The 21384-nt window shown below is 40.8% G+C and overlaps 1 protein-coding gene and 1 long non-coding RNA gene across 8 annotated transcripts in view; one reads left to right on the plus strand and one right to left on the minus strand.

Moving 5' to 3' along the window:
• The window catches only part of LOC142829117 (uncharacterized), a 90806-nt gene extending 82225 nt beyond the window's left edge, over nucleotides 1-8581 (minus strand). Inside the window, exons 1-2 of one of the 2 annotated variants that reach the window (XR_012903408.1) lie at nucleotides 8159-8217; nucleotides 6151-6248 (exon numbers count right to left, since the gene is read on the minus strand). This is a non-coding gene — a long non-coding RNA (uncharacterized LOC142829117). Of the gene's footprint in view, nucleotides 1-6150; nucleotides 6249-8158; nucleotides 8218-8495 lie in introns of those variants that run through there. The other variant, XR_012903407.1, reaches the window with a different exon arrangement.
• The window catches only part of PRKD1 (protein kinase D1), a 255584-nt gene that overhangs the window by 215759 nt on the left and 18441 nt on the right, over nucleotides 1-21384 (plus strand). For all 6 annotated transcript variants that reach the window (XM_075926994.1, XM_075926995.1, XM_075926998.1 and 3 more), the window contains 7 exons: nucleotides 5068-5278; nucleotides 8499-8576; nucleotides 12418-12622; nucleotides 13292-13415; nucleotides 14124-14201; nucleotides 17940-18219; nucleotides 20800-20852. In XM_075926994.1, the coding sequence (XP_075783109.1) occupies nucleotides 5068-5278; nucleotides 8499-8576; nucleotides 12418-12622; nucleotides 13292-13415; nucleotides 14124-14201; nucleotides 17940-18219; nucleotides 20800-20852 (1029 nt within the window). The remainder of the gene's footprint in view (nucleotides 1-5067; nucleotides 5279-8498; nucleotides 8577-12417; nucleotides 12623-13291; nucleotides 13416-14123; nucleotides 14202-17939; nucleotides 18220-20799; nucleotides 20853-21384) is intronic.

Genomic DNA, 21384 nt, shown 5'->3' on the forward strand with positions numbered 1-21384 from the left:
TGAAACCATGAGCCCTGGCAGGTGCACCTTGTGGGACTGAAGCCTTGAGAATCTTCCCCCTGCCACTGGGCAGAAACCCAGACCCCACCACCCTACTGCAAAGCAGAGGTCCTGAGTTCTTCCTTCTGCCCCCTGGTAAGGGATGCGGGAGGGTGGGGAGGCTTCAAGAGCCACACTTTTAACTGTCAAAGAGCTAATGTGGCTTACGAGCCAGTTTGGCCACCCTACTATATATGTCCTGTAGGGCTAATGTTGGCTAAGACTGGGAATCTTTTGCTTATGTCTGGAAACCTTCCCCTTGAGTGTCCAAGCAGCATAGAGATACAGTTTCTTCTTGTTAGAGGTCTTTATCCTATTCGCTGAGCAGCCAGTTCACTTTTACATCTCTTCATTGTGGAGGGAAAGCAATGAGCAAAGTGTTGTCAGGAAGAGCTCTGCAAATCTGCTGATCTCCACTTCATATCTATGGGTAGCCACAGACTATTTCTGTGGATAGTGGACCTAATCCACCCATGCCTGCTCATTTCCAGCATCTGGCTTGGGCAGCTTTGAGGGGTACAGCATGCTCTGGGGCAGTGGCCAGCAGCCAGTGCCTTGGGCAAGGCAGCTGGTCAGAGTTGAGGCTGTTCAGCACTCGCTCACCATGCTGCTTCCTGTCCAGCAGCTCAGGCTCCTTGGGTAACACCAGCATCCCACCATGGGCTGGACTGACAACACTGACCTGGCCTGGCCTGGTAACAATGTGAAACTTTCTGGAAAATATTAAGCGACTCACACTATTGACTGAAAAGAATAAATACATGTAACTCTAAACTGTGATCTGATTTTTATATGTGAGCTGTTTCCTTACGTGAATTCCGAAGCTCAGGAAAGAAAGGATAAATAGCAGATTATTTACTTGAAACTGCATTGTAAAACTATGCAGTTCCATAGGATAAAACTTGATTTCTGTCTGTAATGGAAGGATCAAATGCTTCTGTGTGCTATACTCCATGGAGCAAGTGTATGATGGTCATGGGTAGCTGAGTCATAAATTAGGAAAAAACTGGAACCGTGCATGACAAGAGTGCACAAACAAGGTACAGTTGAGGTTTCAGATGAATTTCAGGATCGTGGCCTGCTAAAGGGATAGATCTAGCAATTAGCAGCTCCAGACCACACATATGGCTTGGGAAACGAGCAGATTTCTCAGGAGTGAATATTCAAAAGAAATGAATGCTGCTCACAGCATGGAACCTAGCAAGCTTTTGGAGGAATGTGATGCTTCTTGGCAGAGGGATCTGCATTGAAGATACACAGTAGGGAAAACATTGGCAACTGATCAGCTGCCCCCTGTAAGGGGGGCTTTCTAGCTCAAGGTGCGATAGACTCCAGTGTGCTCCTGCATTCTCAAATAGCAAGATAAAAAAAAGAGAGTACTTTTGCTGGCCAGCAGATTGCATGGAGTCCTCTCAGATACAGACCTTACTATAGCAGTCTGTATTCTCTTTTCTTTGAGGATAGACAGTTATGACAAGCTAAATGTGAAGATAAGTTTGAAGGCCAATCTGAGGCTTCAGTTAGTAAGGGAATCAATAAACAGCCTGCTGGCTGGACATGGTTCTCCAGGGTTAGCTCCCATGGGCTGCCATCACTTTATTTACCCATGCATCTCGCAGGTATTGCTGCTCGCAGGTTTCGTTGGCCACAGATTGCCATTCCTGGCCCATGGGGACCCGCGGGAAGCAGTGTTCCAGTCTGCATCACTTCCCACAGCTCCCATTGGCTAGGAACAACAAACCACAGCCATAAATGTAAATGCCATACCTGTGGATGCACAGGTAAATAAAGCACCAGCAGCTCACCAGGAGCTAATCCTGGCAAACTGCCTCCAGCTTATAGCTTTCCCTTCCCCTAGCTAGTACAACATACAAGTGCCTGTCTTTTAGGTTGGACAGCTTGTTACACCAGGTGCTTGTTACTCTCTGCTAAGTCTTAAATTATCTAACCTAATTAAGTAGATCCCATTTCTACTGCTCTCCTTAAACTGGTATCTGTGGATATGCTTCAGCTGTCTGTCATGTCATAGGAAGACGTTTACGTAAGCAGGGAGCAAAGCAGTTCTCTCATGTCAGATCTTTGGCTGTAAAATGTGATCTGATCGTATAAATGTCTAAACACTTGTAGAGGAGAATATAGGCCACATCTTTTTTCCAGGTTTTTCTACTGACTGCCATTGTGGGCCCCAATGGATCATTTGGGAGTGGCTAGTTTGATTATATAAAGATTGATAAGTAGAGCTAATTGAAAAATGTCAATTAGTTTTTTCATGGAAATTCTAAAATAAAAAAGGAAAAAATCTGAGTTTGTTTTTCTTTTTCATTTTTTTGTATTCTCAGTTTTTCACTAAAATTGGTTTTCAAAGGCAGTTTTAGGTTTTAAAAAATTATTGAACATTGAAAATATTACTGATTTTTTTTAAAAAATTATTTTTTAGGATTATGATATCTTGCTAAAGAGCCAAAATGTTTTTGAATAAACATTTATAAGCATTTCCAGGAACATTTGGCCAAAAAGCCATTTGTAATGAAAAACTAGGCTTTTACTGTATTTTAACCAGCTCTTGTCATGAAATATATGCCCCAAGTTTTGGGAAGGATAGCGTTTGATACTATTCTAGTTTATGGAAAGTGTTCTCCAGTATGAGTAGGTAGCTTGCTTACTGTACATTTTATTATTCTATTGATTGTCTTTATTTAGAACCCATTTAGGAAGTTTTAACAGATTTACAAATCTTAACCTTGTATATACCAGAGGCAAAAACAATAATCATTGCAACAATTAGCTTTCGTATAGAGAAGCCTAGCAACTACAAGCAGAAAAAAGATTAATTCTTCAGTTCCTTTTGTGTGACCATTTCTGCTAGGCAGCCCCAGAAAATGGTGGTGAGGCCTCATGCAGAAGTGGCGGGGTTAGAAGCAACCCTCCCTCAGCACTGCCTGGAGCTTGCTATGCCAAAAGCTGAATTAAGCTCTTAGTGCAAGTCAGACAGCACTGTGCAGGGCTCTGGTGGAAATTTTTACAGGGCCCTGGTTTCTAGATGATGTGCTATTTAAATTGCCAGGCCCTGGAGCTACTGGCCTCATCCCTTCACTCTTTCCTTAGCAATGACCCTGCCTCAAGAGGATTACCAATAGATCGGTTGCTAACAAATATCCAATAATTACACTCCAGTATTCTTTAATGACTGAACTTGTCAACCATATATGCAGATAGTCTTATATTTAATAAAGCATGTGTTGTGCTATATACTAGATTGCTGGTCCCATTTTCAAATCAAACCCTCACATCCCTGGGGTAATTTATCAAAATCCACATTTTGTTCCCAGACTGTTGGAAAACTTGTCAGCAAAGATTGCAGGAAAATATATTTATTGTTTTTTAATTGGCCTCTTCTGGGAGCGCATCTACACTTCAGCATTATTTCAAAATAACAGAGTGCGCGTCTACACAGCAAGCCATTATTTAAAAATAATTTCAAAATGGAGGACTTCTTACTCTGACTTCTGTAGCCCTCATTTCACGAGGAGTAAGGGAAGTTGAAAGAAGAGCGTTCTTCCTTTGACTGCCTGCTGTGTAGACAGTGCCAAAAGCTGAATTAAGCTATTTCAATTTCAGTTATGCAATTGCCTTAGCTGAAGTTATGTAACTTAATTCGAGTTTTGGCCTGCAGTGTAGATGTGCCCTATGGGTATGTCTACACTACAAAGTTAATTCGAACTAACGGAAGTTAGTTCGAATTAACTTTGATAGGTGCTACACTAGTGCTCCGCTAGTTCGAACTTAATTCGAACTAGCGGAGCGCTTAGTTCGAACTAGGTAAACCTCATTCTACGAGGACTAAGCCTAGTTCGAACTTACTAGTTCAAATTAAGGGCTGTGTAGACCCTTAATTCGAACTAGTGGGAGGCTAGCCCTCCCCAGCTTTCCCTGGTGGCCACTCTGGCCAACACCAGGGAAACTCTACTGCCCCCCTTCCGGCCCCGGACCCCTTAAAGGGGCACGGGCTGGCTATGGTGCCCGTGCCAGTTGCAAGCCTGCCAGCACCCAGCTAGCAGACCCTCCACCTGGCACGGATCGAGCCACCCACCCGATGCCCCCCAGCCCTCCCTCTCTTCCCAGGACCAGGCTGGCGGCTCCCGGGAGCTTGCCCAGGACCGCAAGAGGCGGGCACCCGCCTGGTCTAGTGCGGATATCGTGGACCTCATCCACAACCTCCGCACTAGGCACAGGAAAGTGGCCGTCTAAGGCAGGAGAGCTGCCAGCCTGGCCACCCAGGAGCAGGTGTGCAAGAGACTCAAGGTGGTCCACTGAGAACCCCGACCCTGAGCCCCTTCCCTCCCTACAGTTGCCTCCCCCCACTTACTGCTTTGACCTGACTGGCTTGGTAGTTGCATAGAATATTTGGAATAGGTGCTTCACTTGTTTAATATGGCTCTGCAATTAGCAGTACTCACTCTTGGTATTTTCTTATCCCATATACATCCTATTGTCAATCTCTGTTTTCCTGCTAAAATTTAATCTGGGATGATTATAGGAAGATCTTGAAACAAGAAATCTAGGCAAAATACTCATGTTGACTGTGGCTGTTCTTCCCAGCTATGAAACCTGCATATTTCGCGTAGCCCTCCAGATCCTCTCTCATTTGCTGAAGTAGTGGTTTGATATTTTACAACATTGAGCTCTTTTAGAGTGTTTGAGATCAGAATTCCAAGGTATCTTATAGAATTCATTGCCTATTTGTACCTATATATTTTCTGTAAGAACAGCTTCTTAGACTCTGGCAAAATTATAGCTGGCATTTAAGATTTGGCATAATTTACTTTAAATCCAGATGATTTCTCAAAGTTACGGATTTCTATACCTATACATTTTCCGTGAATATTTGATTTTTGCTTGGCTATTTCTAATTACATTTTAAGATTAAAGATTTTTTTAAATTTTTGTAGCATTTGTGTTTGAAAATATTTTAAAACGCAGTGACTAACTTAGATGTGTCTAAAATGATTCTTCTCTGTGTGTTTACAGCAAAAGACACCATCTGAATCATTTATTGGGCGAGAGAAGAGATCAAATTCACAATCTTACATTGGACGACCTATTCAATTAGACAAGATTTTACTTTCCAAGGTTAAAGTGCCTCACACTTTTGTTATACACTCCTACACACGCCCAACAGTTTGCCAGTACTGTAAGAAGCTTCTCAAAGGGCTTTTTAGACAGGGCTTGCAATGTAAAGGTAAGTGCTGTCAACAATGAAATTTTAATAATACTGTTATTTTCAAGCTGTAATCTGCATTTATGAATAGTGTACTGTCATTTGTAATATGTATACAATATCAATACGACTGTCCATTTCTTGATAGTCGCTGCACCATGTTGTTGAAAGGGCAGCATGTAGTTGCTCTTTGTCACTGGGAGGTTTGCACTGGTTTAACTGAATCCATTTTTAAGCCAATTTAAAGTCTAACATACAATTTACACTATAGACACAGGAAATTTCCCCAGTCTCTCCTTTTAAGTATATCGCTAGTCTTGTTTTAAGTTAAAGCAGTGTCCATGAGATAATTGTAAAATAATAAAAATGATTCATAGAGCCTAATAATAGAAAAGGGCTACAGTAGAACCTCAGAATTACTAACAGCTCAGGAATAGAGGCTGTCCATAATTCTGAAATGTTTATGACTCAACAAAATATCGTGGTTATTCTTTCAGAAGTTTTCAACTGAATATTGACTTAATACAGCTTTGAAACTTTACTATGCAGAAGAAAAATGTTGCTTTTAACCATATTTTAAATTATGCAAGCACAGAACCAGTTTCCTTATCTTGTCAAATCTTTTTCTAAACTTTCCCTTTATATTTTTAGTCATTTATGTTTAACCCAATATTATATTGTATTTACTCTCTTTTTTCTCTGCTGCTGCGTATTTCCAGTTCCAAATGAGGTATATGTTGGTTGACTGGTCGTTTCATAGCTCTGAGATTCTACTGCATATACAAATGTGCAAAATAGCAAAGACAGATTGAGACAAGTTTAAAAAGTATCACAGTAAATTGAAAAATTACTGAAACAACCAAACACATAAATACCATAGTAAAATTGTGTACCATTGTAAAGAACAAGATAGATTTCACTTATTCTCAATGCCAGTCTTCAGAATTCAGTAGCATCAACTAGTCAGAACAGCCTGATCTGCGGTTCACTCCTTGGAAGTACAAATAAAGTACTTTAAAATAAGCTCTTAGATCTTCACGTGGATAAGGCTAACCTAGTGAGCAGGGGTTTAAACTAGATTTGAGGGGGCAGATGACCAAAGTCCACAGATAAGTAAAAAAACAAGACGACCTGGGAGATGGGACAGAAATTGGAGGGCGGGGGAAGCATGAGCTATAATAGCAGGGATAAAGGGGGCACAAGGCAGAACTAGGGAGAAAAATCAAATCAGTATCTTAGTTGTCTGTACACAAATTCGAGAAGTATGGGGAATAAGCAGGAAGAATTTGAAATGCTATTAAAACACAACTGTGACACAGTTGGAATCACAGAGACTTGGTGGGATAATATACATGATTAGAATATTGCTATAGAAGGGTACAGCTTGTTCAGGAAAGATAGGTGGGAATGAAAAGTGGAAGAGGTATTGTCTTATACATGAAAATTATATATACTTGGCCTGAGGTTAAGATGAACATAGGAGACAAATTTGTTGAGAGTTTCTGGGTAAGGTTAAAAGGGATAACAAACAGAGATGATGTCATGGTGGAGGTTCTATCACAGACCACATAACTAGGAAGTAGATGAGGATTTTTTTAAATAGCTAACAAAAGCATCCAAAGGACTTGGTGGTGATGGGGGACTTGAATTATCCAGATACCCATTGGAAAAATAACATAGCAGGGCACAGATTATCAAACAAGTTCTTGATTTTTTTTTTAATTTCAGAAGGTGGAGAAAGCTAATGGGGGGAGGCTGTTCTAGATTTGATTTTAACCAATTGGAAGGAACTTGGTGAGAATTTAATAGCAGAAGGCAGCTTGGGTGAAAATGATCATGAAATGATAGCATTCATGATTCTAAGGAACAGTGGAAGGGAGAACAGCAAAGTAAAGACAATGGATTTCAAGAAGGCAGACTATAGTAAACTCAGAGAGCTTGTAGATAAGGTCCCATGGGAAGTGAGACTAAGAGGAAAAACAATTGAAAGACAGTTGGTAGTTTTTCTAAGGGACATTATTAAAGGCACAAGAGCACACCATTCCATTGCATAGAAAAGATAGGATGTGTGACAAGAAACCACCATGGCTGAACCAGGAGATCCTGAATGAACTAAAAATCAAAAAAGAGTCCTATAAAAATGGAAACTAGATCAAAGTACAAAGGATGAATATAAACAAATAACACAAGCCATCATCTTTGAAAAGTCATGACAGATGGGAGAGATTCCAGAAGATTTGAAAGGGGTACACTTATAAAGTTTGCAGGTGATACCAATCTGGGTAGGATTGTAAGTGCTTGAGATGATAAGGTCTTAATTCAAAATGATCTGGAAAAATCATCTGAGGTAAATAGGATGAAGTTCAATAAGGATAAATACCAAGTACTCCACATAGGGAGAAACAATCAGTTTCATATATACAAAATGAGAAGTGACTGTTTAGAAAGGAGTACTTCAGAAAGGAATCTAGAGGTCACAGGGGACCACAAGCTAAATAGGAGTCAAAAGTGTGGAATGCATTAACAGGAGTGTTGTGAGCAAGACACAAGCAGTAATTCTTCCTCTCTACTGATTAGGCCACAACTGGATTATTGTATCCAGTTCTAGGCATCACATTTCAGGAAAGATGTAGACTAATTGGAGAGGGTCCAGAGAAGAGCAACAAAATGATTAAAGGTCTAGAGAACATGACCTATGAGGGAAAACTGAAAGAATTGGATTTGTTTGGTTTGGAAAAGAGAAGGACATAACAGCTTTTAAGTACCTAAAAGGAGGAGGGAGAAAATTATCCTCCTTAATCTCTGATGATAGGACAAGAAGCAACGGGCCTAAATTGCAGCATGGGAGGTTTAGGATAAACTTCCTAACTGTCAGAGTGGTTAAGCATTGGAATAAATTACCTAGGGAGATCAGGGATGATTTAGGTGTTGCTTGGCCCTGCCATGGCAGTGGACTGGGACTTGATGATCTCTCAAGGTACCTTCCAGTTCTAGTGTTCTATGATTCTATGACTTCACCTTCATTCTGAACAAACTCCCACCCAGGTCACCAAAGCATTAGTTTAGAGTGTGTATCTTGTGAGTTGCACTGGCAGCTGGCATATGGCCAGAATAGCATTCTCTGGCCACCTCAGGTTAACTTCACATTAATCAAATGGAAGAGATGGTAACTTTTAAGAGTAGAACTATAGTATCAGTGAAAAAGTGAATTCAACAAAATTATCTCCTTTTTTCTTACCAGATTGCAGGTTCAATTGTCACAAGCGCTGTGCACCTAAAGTGCCAAATAACTGCCTTGGTGAAGTAGCCATTAATGGAGGTAGGTAGTTTTAATGACTGTTACTATCTATGTTGAAACCAACAAAGAAAGCTTTGTGAAGCAATCTGGGGTGTGGCCTTTGCCTTTTAGTATTTCTGTTTATGTATTGAAGATAAAGTGTGGGAGGAAATCCACTGGTGATTCGTATTTCATCTTCATCAAAAGGGTTCTCTAAGATGCTTAGAACCTGTAGTAAGGTACAGCAGTACTATATTGGCAGATCAGAGAACAAACTACAGCCATAAAATGTTTCTTTGAGTGTGGATACATACATTTTGTGCAGTGTCTATGGACGCCAAAAATACTTCCAAACCCTTTGGCAATAAAAGAGGTCACCTAACCTATCGGAGCAAAAACAAAATTATATTTTGGTCTGGGAAGGAGCATGTGTTTATTTTAGAATCATCTTCTTGAGGTGAAATGCACACCTTGAAAGAACTGGGAAGGTTCTCTGGGGAAAAAAATCTACCTCTTCCTGTTGGCATGATGCTCATTACATCAGCTGCATGCCAGAAATTAAAGCTTGAAAATCTGCCCACTTTCCCCTGCATGTGGTGTCAAATTTGTGTCAAATGCAGGAATGTAGGGGTAGGCTTGACAGACGGTACTGGAGGAAAAGAGGGCGGTTTTAGATTAGTTGCTGATTACTTTGAAAATGTCATTTTCCATGAGATAAGAGAAGTAAATTTGTGGTCAAGTGTTACATTTCCTAATGCATGTTGCAATGTTTTAAGCTGTCAGCTAGAACTTTCCTATATAACTTAAATACCATTTATGCATGGTTTTTATTAAACAGTTTTTCTCTGTTGAACTTAATTCCATGCTCCATTAAAAAGATCTTGAAAGTAAACTAAATACTTCTTAAACAAATATTGAATTTAAAGTGAGGTTAAACTAGGGAAAACTGACTATAAATAACAGAATTGTCAATGTTTGTTGCTAGCTGGAAAGAGTGAAAATGGCGGTGAACAGTTTAAAAAATGGCTAGTGATTTTGGATGCTCTACTTAAGACAAATTATTATTGTATTTTCAGGTCAGTGGTCAACAATTTCTGTAGTCAGGCCCCTATAAAGTGGGCACCCAAAATATCTAGACACTTTTTAAAATCTTGGACAAGATATTTACCTGAATTCACCATAACCACTCCTTTACTATAAATCTGTTTTGTCTGGGTATCAAGTAATGGTGCCCAAGTAAGGATAATTTTCAATGCATAGTTTTCAAATCTGGGTGTCAAAAATATGCTGTATATTTTTCGTATGTTTATTTTATTGATAATGTTATTGAGTCTTCTCTATAGAGAAGTTCCAGTTGTTTTTAAAAACATCATCTATGCAGCTTTTCCAACCCAACTTCTATTTTGACAGTGCAACTACCTATGAGCACAGAGTTATGTGGGGGGTCAGAGGGGAACATGAAGAGCATTCCTGTCTGGCTAGGGATTCCTAGGGTAGTGCTAATAAGACATGCAGGTTTGAAGAAGTTGAACCACAAGACAGGGAAAGAGATGCTGTTTTTCAAGAGCTGGGATGAATGAACAAGGCACTCTGTTAGTTGCTCCTTAATCATTGCCCGAAATCACCTGCTTCCCTCACTGACAGTTGCAGTCCATTTCCTAGTCACTCCAGCCTTTCCCTTTGGAAAAGTACCATGCTGCTTTCACTAACTTTCCTCCTACACATGTGTCCGGTGCGAAACTGATGACAGGCACATGGTGCTATCTCTGTGTAAACGATAGAGTGAAGCAAGCTTGTCTGAATCTGCTCCTGGGGAAGGAGGCAAAGAGCGTATAGTAGGTGCTGACAGGAAGCCAGTTCTCCCTTCCCCAAGTACAGATCTCCAAAAGCGGGGCTCAGCCATCTGCAGCTCCTGTCCTGCTTAATGTTGCTTCCCCCCAGTATCTAGTGAATTCTCCATCACCAGTCAACAATGAGCACTGGGACTCAGTGTGCTGCATCCTAGATGTAGAAATGTAGGACCCCACTACAACAAGAAGTTACATCCTAGTATCTCATTCCTAGTAGTTGTTTAACTGGAGCTTAGGGTAAGTGTCTTTTTCTAATACTTTAAATCTAAATTCAATAAATTAATTAATGAATGTCATGTTGCCCATCTGCTCTGTGATGCTTCACCCCCATAACAGCAAATGAGGCTGGAGCTATGAAATTCAAAGTGTGGTCTCATTAATAAACAAATTGAACACAGAATGTGAGAGATTCTTTTAACTTCTTGTGGGTTTATTATACATAAAGATTACAAATGTTTAAGTGTTGGGGTAAAAACAGAGCCCCACACCTCGGTGTCTTGTCCATGGCCGTATCGTTATATCTGTTAGAGATGGAGTACCATATGTTCCTTGTACAGCCACATATAAATTATTAGGATCCAAACTGTGATAAACTTGCCTCTTAGTTGAGTAGTTAATGCACCTAATCATCTGCCAGAGGGACCTCTCCTCCTTTCTCTTCCCTTCCAACTCCTTACCATCTGTATGAAGCTGATTGACAGCAAAAACCTCCATGCTCTTTTTTTTTTCATTGGGCATCCTTTACTGTCAGACTGACTTTACTTTTCAACCTGGCATTTGAGAGGAACCTCTAAAATAGATAGAAATAGTGTGTCGTTAAGAATGCAGTCTTCCAGATGGTATTTCCTTGTCTCAGATTGCTATACATGGCTGAGTGGGAAAAACTATTATGGTAAGAACAGGAAGGGAACACCACACAAGACCTAATGCTGTCTTTCCTACCTGGCAGCACTAGAGGTTTTTGGGTGGTTCAGTGATAACCTGTGTAGCATCAGGGTTAAAATAAGCTACAATAATTTGTTTGAGCTAAAGATATATAGAGATATGCTGAATATAATATATGTTCTTTCTTGTTCCGATCTCACTTCGGCAATTCATATCTTGAAGCGAAGAAGAAAGTTCAACACCATGTTAGGAGAAACAAATATAAACACAATATGAAATTAAAATTACTGTGGAAAGAGCACACACTGTAGCAGAATCAAACTGCCTCCAGCTAGAGACTGAGTCTAGTTTTAGCAAGCACCAGGGAGATGCAATCTGTGCCTTATGGTAATACTGGAAAGGGGGGAACCTAATCACTGGTGAATTTGGTGCCTTCACTTCACCTCTCCCTGTCTTTGTTTCATTTCTAGCGAATCCACATCCATCCTGAGATTATTCCATTTTGCAAAACTGCCTTATAGTGGAACTGTTGAGATCAATCTGCTGTTTTCATGCCATTTATTGCAACTTCTATGCAAAGGGGAAAAGCAGTGATGAAAAAGGGGGGAATGATATTTTCCTTTTATTTATATATAGTACTGTGGTAAATAATTACTTTGGGAATTTATTTTAATAGCTCATGGTCATATAACAGGAAATTACTAGGTTTGAAATTCCTGCTCTGCAACCTAACCACACATCAGTTTGCACCTGTGGACTGCCAACAACTATCAGGCATTGTACAATCATTCCAGCTGCATAGAAAATCTGCCAGGAAATATAGAGGCTGAAAACCCATGAGTACAGAGAGTTTGAACAAAGGCTCATAGATTTAAAAACTCCTGCTTTGACTTTGACAGTTTTAACAGAAGATCATATTTCACACTTTCATTCTGAAAGTATTGCATTTTGACAGGTTTTTGGTTCTGAATAATGATTCCCAATAACAAGTTAAACATGATGCTTGATCAGTGAAATAGCAGAAATGGGCCTAGGCTATAGCAATCAGATGTGGACCTGCACTTTCCCTAAGTCCATGGTAGGGACTATCCATGCTATTTTTGACCTATCCATGCTATTTTTATATAAATCTGAAAACTATATTCTAGATTTGCTTAGTCCTGGTGCGGAATCAGATGTGGTCATGGAAGAGGGAAGTGATGACAATGACAGTGAAAGAAACAGTGGCCTTATTGATGACATGGATGAATCTATGGCTCATGATTCTGAGATGTTAATGACAGGATGCCACAGTGACAATGGGGAAATGCAAGATCCCGATCCTGACCATGATGATTCAAACAGAATGATCAGGTGAGCTAGGTAGCATTTTTAACACCATAGCTTATTGTACCTACTGTGTCTATAACTGAGTCAAAGGTGTGAAAAATGTGCAGATATTCTGATTCTACAGAATGGAGAGAATGGATTCTCAAATAACTTGATGCTGCTTCACTGCCTACAGTTAAAGGATTTGGGAGAGGACTGTGTAGAACGGTCTTGTAGACAAAGCAGCAACAAATTGGTATAGGTCTGTTCGGTTATGAAATCAAACACAATTTTTTTTTAGAATACAAGATTTTACTTTTTTCCTGCTATTTTCTAAAAGCAGAGTTATACTAGTTGTAGTTTCAGTTGAATAGTTTGCCCATCCCTTCTTGAATTATAAGTACACACCTCTCCAATGGGGATGAAAAATGTTGTGGCACATTTAGTTGTGTGCTTGTTTCTCAAAGTCAAAGCCAGTAATAGACTCATCAGATTCCTCAGCTGGGTGGTTACTGAAAATGGGAAATGGTATACACCACACAGGCGCGCGCACACACACTCACACTGCAGAATTCCCATGGCAGATTGCTGTTTGGCAAGTGAGCTAGTAACTGTTATTGTAGACACAAGATATACTTTGTCATGCTTTGAAATAATTTTCTTCTGATTTGTCTAAAATTGTCTGATTTTAAGAAACTTTTATTGATTTTTAAGCCCTTCAACAAGCAACAATATTCCACTAATGAGAGTGGTGCAATCTGTCAAGCACACAAAAAGGAAAAGTAGCACAGTAATGAAAGAGGGATGGATGGTTCATTATACCAGCAAGGACACACTGGTAAGAAAGAATGTTAACAGAGACATCTCTTACTACATATAATTTATAATGTTGAAGGGCCTAATCCTGCAAATAATTAGGCACTTTTTTCACAAAAATAATACCATTGACTTCAAAGCTACTCAATATTTGCAGGATCAGGGCCTAACATTGATTATATTGAAGATATAATATTCAAAGCTTGATGCACATGTAACAAATATTCACTCCATTTGCCAGGAGAGAATTAATTAATATACAAAACAAGTTTAAAGGTGTCAGATATACTGTACCCAGCAGCTGAATGTGAAGAAATTTGGAAAAAAATTGTAAGAAAACAAAATGTATATTTTTATTACATGAGATATTCTGAAAAATGACTTTAATTTTTGACTGTTGTTTCTTAGCTAAAGATAAAGGTGAGTCATAGCTTTTGTAAAACTGAAAAGCACAGTATCTTAGAAGACCTGAATGTTCTTGCATAAGAGAGCCATGGAAAACTTGGAGTGGGGGAAACACTATTTCCTTCATAATTGCCAACTCAAGGATAAGAGGTTCATTTTCATGTGGCATACTGAAGTGACAGACTAGGGATCATGCTCTGTGCAAATGGAATTTTGATTAATTTTAGCAGCAAACCTCTTGCAAACATTATTGAGCATTAGGTAGTCTAAACAGATTATCAGGGGAAAATTAGGAAATTATTTTTATTATCTTTTTTTATTCTAGAGGAAACGACACTACTGGAGACTAGACAGCAAATGCATTACACTCTTTCAAAATGATACTGGAAGTAAATACTACAAGGTAAATATGGCTTCTGTTATTTTATGCAGGGTTTTTCAATCTTTTCTGATATGAACATACAATGATCAAAAACTGGAGAGATTAGCAGAGTTAGTTAATACTTATTTGTACTACAGTAGTGGTACTTCTTTGAACTGCACTGCTTAATATTTGTTTTTGATGAACCTGAATATGTTTACTTCGCCTCTCACAACCAAGATACAATATAATGTACCCATTAAACCCATTTGAGACCTGACCTATGAACAAAGGGTTCAGTTTCTAACACTCCATCATGCATAATATAAGACTCACATAGATCACTATTTATACAGAGGGGTTATTTTAATGTCATGCATTGGGCCATTAGTGTTCTGATTTAGACTTGTAATAACATAAGTAATGGTTTTTGTTCTCATGCATCCCTTGTTATGGTGGTAGTTGAAGCCTTTGGACATCATAGCAATATAAATGTTAAATTATAAAGGGTTTTTTAAAGTTTTTGTTGTCATCTTCAACCTAATTGGGTCCTAATTTTGGAAAGCACTAAAGCGGCTGTGATTCCAGTGTTATGCTTAAAAGAAGCACACGGGACCTTTTTCAGGGGGATAAGGCAACTCCCCACATTTATTGATAATATAACAAAGTAGCATATGCATTTACACACACACAGACACACACATACACCTCTCTGCTGATGGAATAGTTACCAGTCTGTTGCTCGGCCCAACCTATTGGCCAGATAGGTCGAGTATGAGGGGAGGAGATGGGTTCTTGTCAGTCAACACTAATGCTCCATAGTCTTAGCAGGACAGGAACCCGAAGAACCATACAATACCTTTATAGGATTTTCCTTCCATGCAAGTCTTTGCATTTTGCCTTGTCAGGCCTTAATGAGTCACTCAGCATCACAATCAATCGTTCTACGACATATGCTTAGCGGGAAGAAGTTGTTCTCTCAGTCATTTCATATCCATATGCTGACGACCCCTCAGGGATGTTCTCTTTCCGGCTAAAGTTATCAGTTCCCTATCAAGGGGTGCTTGCCACTAACTTCAAGATTCGTAAATCTTCCCCGGTAGTCTGCGTCTTCAGTGTGCTTTCACTTAGTTGATAATTATTTGGTGGTTCTGAGTCTCTGGCCCCTCCTCTGACCATTTGAGCATGCAGTGGCCTTCACACTTATCTCTCCTAAAACATTATCTCGCCCACACAAACAATACATTTTCAGAATTGCGGCATGGAACAGAGGGGTACTTCTAGTCACTTTAACAAAGTTACAAAGTCTTTCAACATTAAGCTTCTTTCTATCTACTACAAAGCTTTATCACTGTGCTAATACTAATATCACTGTGCATTACAATATTCCTTCCCTTCGCTTTAACATCAGGTCATGCTAACATCAAACAGAGCTGGAGCTAAGTTAACAAAGCTGCCTGACCTGTCTGAGGCCTACATCTTGTGTTTAAGTTTAATCTAAACCTTTTGCTATAGCATACATTCATTATAACTAATTTATTACTTGCACAATTCCAGGGCCACACCAGCACCTTTGAGAAAGGTAGCAATTATTTTTTTGAAGGTAGAGCCATTCTACACATAAGCAGACCTACCCATCCCTACCTGACATTGCCCACTTCATCTCTATGATGAATTCGTATTTATCATTTAAAAGTGTTACTTGATCTTGAAAAGCACAACTTGCAGCGTCCTCCCAAACTTGTGCATTGTGAACTCCAAGTTACAAGGTTACCCTCTGTTTATAAAAACTCAGGGTATGTCTACACTACAGCACTAATACGAACTAACTTAGTTAATTTGAACTAAGCTAATTTGAATTAGCGCATCTAGACATTAAAACTAGTTCGAATTAGCATTTTGCTAATTCAAACTAGTATGTCCACACTGAGTGGACCCTGAACCGAGGTTAAGGTTGGCCGGAAGCAGTGCTGGCAGGGCATCAGATTAGGACTTAAAGCGTGGAGCTGCTATCTTAGGCTAGCCGAGGGCTGTGCTTAAAGGGACCCGACCCCCACCCCGGACAGACAGTTCTCAGGGGTTCCCCGCTTGCAAAGCAGTCCTGGCTTGGAGTTCCCTGAGTGCCCACACTCGGCACATCACAGCACTCGGCCATCAGCCTGGCTGCACTTGCCGCAGGCTGCCATCCGGAGGGGGGGGGGGTCAATCAAGGGGCTTCAGGAGAGCTTCCACTCCAAGGAGCCCGCAGAGACAGCCCAGTTCTCCCCATCAGGGGCTCGTACCCCATTCCTCCCTCACTTCCTTCCACCTACCTCTCCCTAGCCCCCCTTCCTGATGTACAAAATAAAGGACACGTGTGTTCAAAAATAGAAACTCTCTTTTTTGAACAAAACTTGGGGAGACTGGGAAAAGGAGGTGGGAGAGGGGAAGAGAGAGGCTTGGGAGAGGGGAGGGCAACTAAAATGATCAGGGGTTTGGAACAGGTCCCATATGAAAAGAGGCTAAAGAGACTGGGACTTTTCAACTTAGAAAAGAGGAGAATGAGGGGGGATATGATAGAGGTCTATAAAAGCATGAGTGGTGTGGAGAGGGTGCATAAAGAAAAGTTCTTTATTAGTTCCCATAATAGAAAGACTAAAGGACACCAAAGGAAAGGAATGGGTAGCAGGCTTCAGCTAACAACAGAAAGTTCTTCTTCACAAAGTAAATAGTCAACCTGTGGAGCTCCTTGCTGCAGGAGGCTGTGATGGCTAGAACTATAACAGTGTTTAAAGAGAAGTGAGATAAAGTCATGGAGGTTGGGTACATGGAGTAGTATTAGCCAGGGGGTGTCCCTGGCCTCTGTTTGTGGAAGGCTGGAGATGGATGGCACGAGACAAATGGCTTGGTCATTGTCTTCGGTCCATCCCCTCCAGGGTACCTAGTGTTGGCCGCTGTCGGCAGACAGGCTACTGGGCTAGATGGACCTTTGGTCTGACCCAGTACAGCCATTCTAAGCTCAGGGCTCAGGGTCAGGGGTCTCAGTGGACCACCTTGATTTTAATGCAAACCTGCTCCTGGGTGGCCAGGCTGGTAGCTATCCTGCCCTAGACGGCCACTTTCCTGTGCCTAGTGCGGACGTTGTGGATGAGGTCCACGATGTCTGCACTAGACCAGGCGGGCGCCGGCTCTTGCGGACCAGGGCAGGCTCCCAGGAGCCACCAGCCTGATCCCGGGAAGAGGCGGAGGGCTGGGTGGCAGCGGGTGGCTGGCTCGAGCCATGCCAGGTGCAGGGTCTGCTGGCTGGGTGCTGGCAGGCTTGCACCTGGCACGGGCACCGTAGTCAGCCCGTGCCCCTTTAAGGGCTCCGAGGCCGGGAGGGGGGCAGACGAGTTTCCCTGGTGTTGGCCAGAGTGGCCACCAGGGCAAGTTGGGGAGGGCTAGCCTCCCACTAGTTCAAATTAAGTGGTACACACCCCTTAATTCGAACTAGTTAATTCGAACTAGGCATTAGTCCTCATAGAATGAGGTTTACCTAGTTCGAATTAAGTGCTCCGCTAGTTCGAATTAAGTTCAAACTAGCGGTTTGCATGTGTAGTGCCTATCATAGTTAATTTGAACTAACATCTGTTAGTTCGAATTAACTTTGTAGTGTAGACATACCCTCAGTGCTTTTAGTTGCACATGGTTAAAAATCACAACTAATACCATACAAAAATTAAATGTAGTCCATGTTTTTAGTTTTATTTGGAAGCATGTTGATATATTTGAATTTTAAAAGTAAATATCTTCTCTCTTTAGGAAATTCCATTGTCTGAAATTTTGTCCCTGGAACCTGCAAAAAACTTTACTTTACTGTCACAAGATGCCAATCCCCATTGCTTTGAAATAACCACAGCAAATATAGTGTATTATGTTGGAGAAAACCTAGAAAATGTCTCAAGTGTTCCACTGAATAACAGTGTTCTCACCAGTGGTATTGGTCTGGATGTTGCAAGAATGTGGGAGATGGCAATTCAGCATGCTCTAATGCCCGTCATTCCTAAAGGGGCATCAGCTGGGGCAGGACCCAGCCTGCATAGTAAGTTGCAAGTTTACCTACTTCTATCTTTACATAAAGGCAGTGGATTAAAATATATATGGACCAGATCTTATATTGATGTAAATGGGCATAAATTCCACTCAAGTCAATAGGGCTGTGCGCATATACTGATTTATGGAGGAGCTGGCCATCCACATGTTTTATGCTGTTTGTAAGTTCTCATTGGAACATTTTGGGGCTTTTTGCATGGATGTGTGAATATTCAATAAACAAATTCATTCGCGAGCAAATAATGCACAAGAATCTTTAGAGCTTTTCCTTAAGTAAGTGCATCATCCTCATCAGCATGTGGGTTACTGACATGAATAACCAACCATATTCAAACCAAAGCACACATGTTTCTCAGGGAGTCTTATCAGCTTTTGTCTGTCAGGGGTTGGTGGTGAGGAGAGCCAGATAAAGACAATCACACAGCTCCTGTGGCGGAGTCCCCATCAGGCCCCTTGGTCTGGAACACCTTCTGGTCCACAAATCAGCCAGAGAGCCTTCTGGTGCAGTCACCCGTGCTTTTATTGTCAATTCCCACCACCTTCTATTTACAAAGCTTACAGGCCATTCAGTCAGCTCCTCCATCTGCCTGGGTGCACACTCAGCCACACCCTGGTTCCTCCTTGCCCCCTCCTGGCTTCCTTCCTCTGCCTTATATAGCCCTCTCCCAGTGAGGCCCATAGCTGTTTCTAATAGCCGTTCAGGCCTGGGCTTGCTCACCTGTGGCCATCAGCCTCTTCAGCCAGGCTACAGTGGCAGAGCTCTGGCTTAGCCAGCAGTCTGTGTCAGCTCCATATAGAGCCCTATAGTCCTGCCTATTCTTCAGGTGATATTAGCTCTGATGCCAACACAAACATCTGCTGAGCTGTTTGGGGGGCTCATCCCTACATCTCTGTGAACAGGATAAAGTTTCTTCAACTTTTTAGGTCACTGGTCTACGAATGACACCAAGCTCTACTTACCTTTCACTGCATATGACTTGTACAACTATAATCCACATGGCCCGGTGCTTGGAAAAAAAAACCTCATGGATGAAAGAACAGGAAATGGAAGCTCAACCTAAGCACAACTGCTATAATGCAGTCTCCTTTGGTCGAAGGGAAACATCTGCAATTAGTTCAATTTGTAGCTTTGGATTGCTCTTGAACTCACCTTGGGGCATCAATGAGTAACATTTTTATACTCTCTAACTAGAAGACTCCATCCCATCCTTGAAGAAGACTATCTCACCTTAATTAGACACGTTTTTGTCACTTCCCATCAATATTATATTAAAGAAGCATAAAACTACCAGCTCTTAGGAAACTCCAGCTTCCACAAAACACTGCATGGCATCTCCTCAGCAACACCAGTCCTTAGGCATAATAGAACTTTTACAAGGGTAAAACTCTCTGCTCTCAGGAGACTTTGTGTTCTCGGGGGCTGATCCAAGACTATGGAATGAACTCCAACAACAACTAGACCAGTGTTTCTCAATCTTTTTTTTAATAAAGTATCCCTTTTAAAAAAAATAATTATAAGTACCCCCAGTACCTACAGTTTTCAGACAGACAAAACAATTTTCTACCATTGCAACACATTTGTTGAAATAACTTAATTGTAGCCGGGCGAGCAGTGAAATTTTTGGGTGTAAAAAGTACAAAAATAATAAATCTCTGTAAAACTTAAAACAAAAATGCAGTTCTCTCCAAATTTAATTTGTGTTGACATACCCCCCAGACTTCTCAATTACCCCCAAGGGTACTCCCACCACTGGTTGAAAAACACTGAACTAGACTGTACCATCCTCACCACTTTCCACTCATATTGCAAAGCATACTTTTTTTGACCTGCCTTTTCTAATGTAAATACAGAGTAGAATGTATATTTTGAACCCACACAAAGACAAAACATCACAGACTAAAACATTCCACTGCACACTCAATTTTCCCCAGGGGCAGAGGATGAGAAACGGAATGAACCACACATGACATGCTGCTTAAAAGTCTGTTGAAAGGTGTTCAGAGTGTTATATGAACCAATATACAATAGAATAGAATAGGAATCTTTGTCTTCAGTTAGTCAAATCTAATCTTTAGAAAGGGAAAACTCAGCTTCAAGCCACTCAAGACAATATATAGACTTTGTATGGCTGTTCCTTCTTGAAGGGCTGGAAAGCACCCTGGGTATTATGGATAACACCATAAACCAATAATAAATAGTAATGATTTGCCCTACATGCAATGATATTTACATACTCAAGTATTATACCTGAAGGGTGCAAATTACAAGGATACAATGGAATTATTTAAAGTGTTGAAGAGATGATAAACAGGAATAACAACAAAGATTTAAATCCTGAAATTTTGTCAGATTCTGAAATCATATCCAAAAGGAAGTAGAAACCAAATTGCTCAAATCATATAAATGTGGGCTACATGCCATCTTGGCTTGGAGCTCAATGAGATGACCGATTGATCAAATGACTGGATTGTCATTAGCTATTAATATAATGTAATAGAAAGAGATATTTAGTGTGTGTGTCAACTAAAAGCACAATTCTCTAATGTATTTGTTTTACTTTTTTTCCAGGGGATATATCCATCAGTATTTCAGTATCAAACTGCCAGATTCAGGAAAATGTGGTGAGTATTCTCTGAACGCTGGTGCTAAACACACGATAAAGCTTGTGAAGAAATTGATCTCTTTTGGCAAGAGGAATGTTGGAGTGGATTGCTCATCAGCCATTTTTCACTTGGTGATTTTTTGCAGAAATACAATTAGCTCTTAAGGAAAATCTTCCTTGCTTCAGACAGAAGAATTACATTTTAGCAGCTTAGTTGAATGGGTAGCTTAAGTTCACTTGTTGCAGTATGCTCATTATTAAAGGTGAGCCAGGTAAAATTGCCCTGCTTAGGTGTATTTCTAGAAACAGTGCAAAATATACCCCTGTAAATACATACCAATTCTTAGTAAATACAGGTTGATCCTCCCTGGTCTGGTACACTGTCGGTCCTGAACCAGGGAATTTGCCGGACCATGGGAGGTCAATGCACCCCGGGCTCAGATTTCCTCCTGGCTGCTCCACTACCACCAGAAGCTCTGCTCTCCACACAGTGGAGGGGGGCTCTTCTGCTCCCGCCCCCCACACCCCTAGCTCTGTGCTTTCCCCACAAG

The sequence above is a fragment of the Pelodiscus sinensis genome, chromosome 4 (assembly GCF_049634645.1).
Source record: "Pelodiscus sinensis isolate JC-2024 chromosome 4, ASM4963464v1, whole genome shotgun sequence".
NCBI classification, from domain to species: Eukaryota; Metazoa; Chordata; order Testudines; family Trionychidae; genus Pelodiscus; species Pelodiscus sinensis.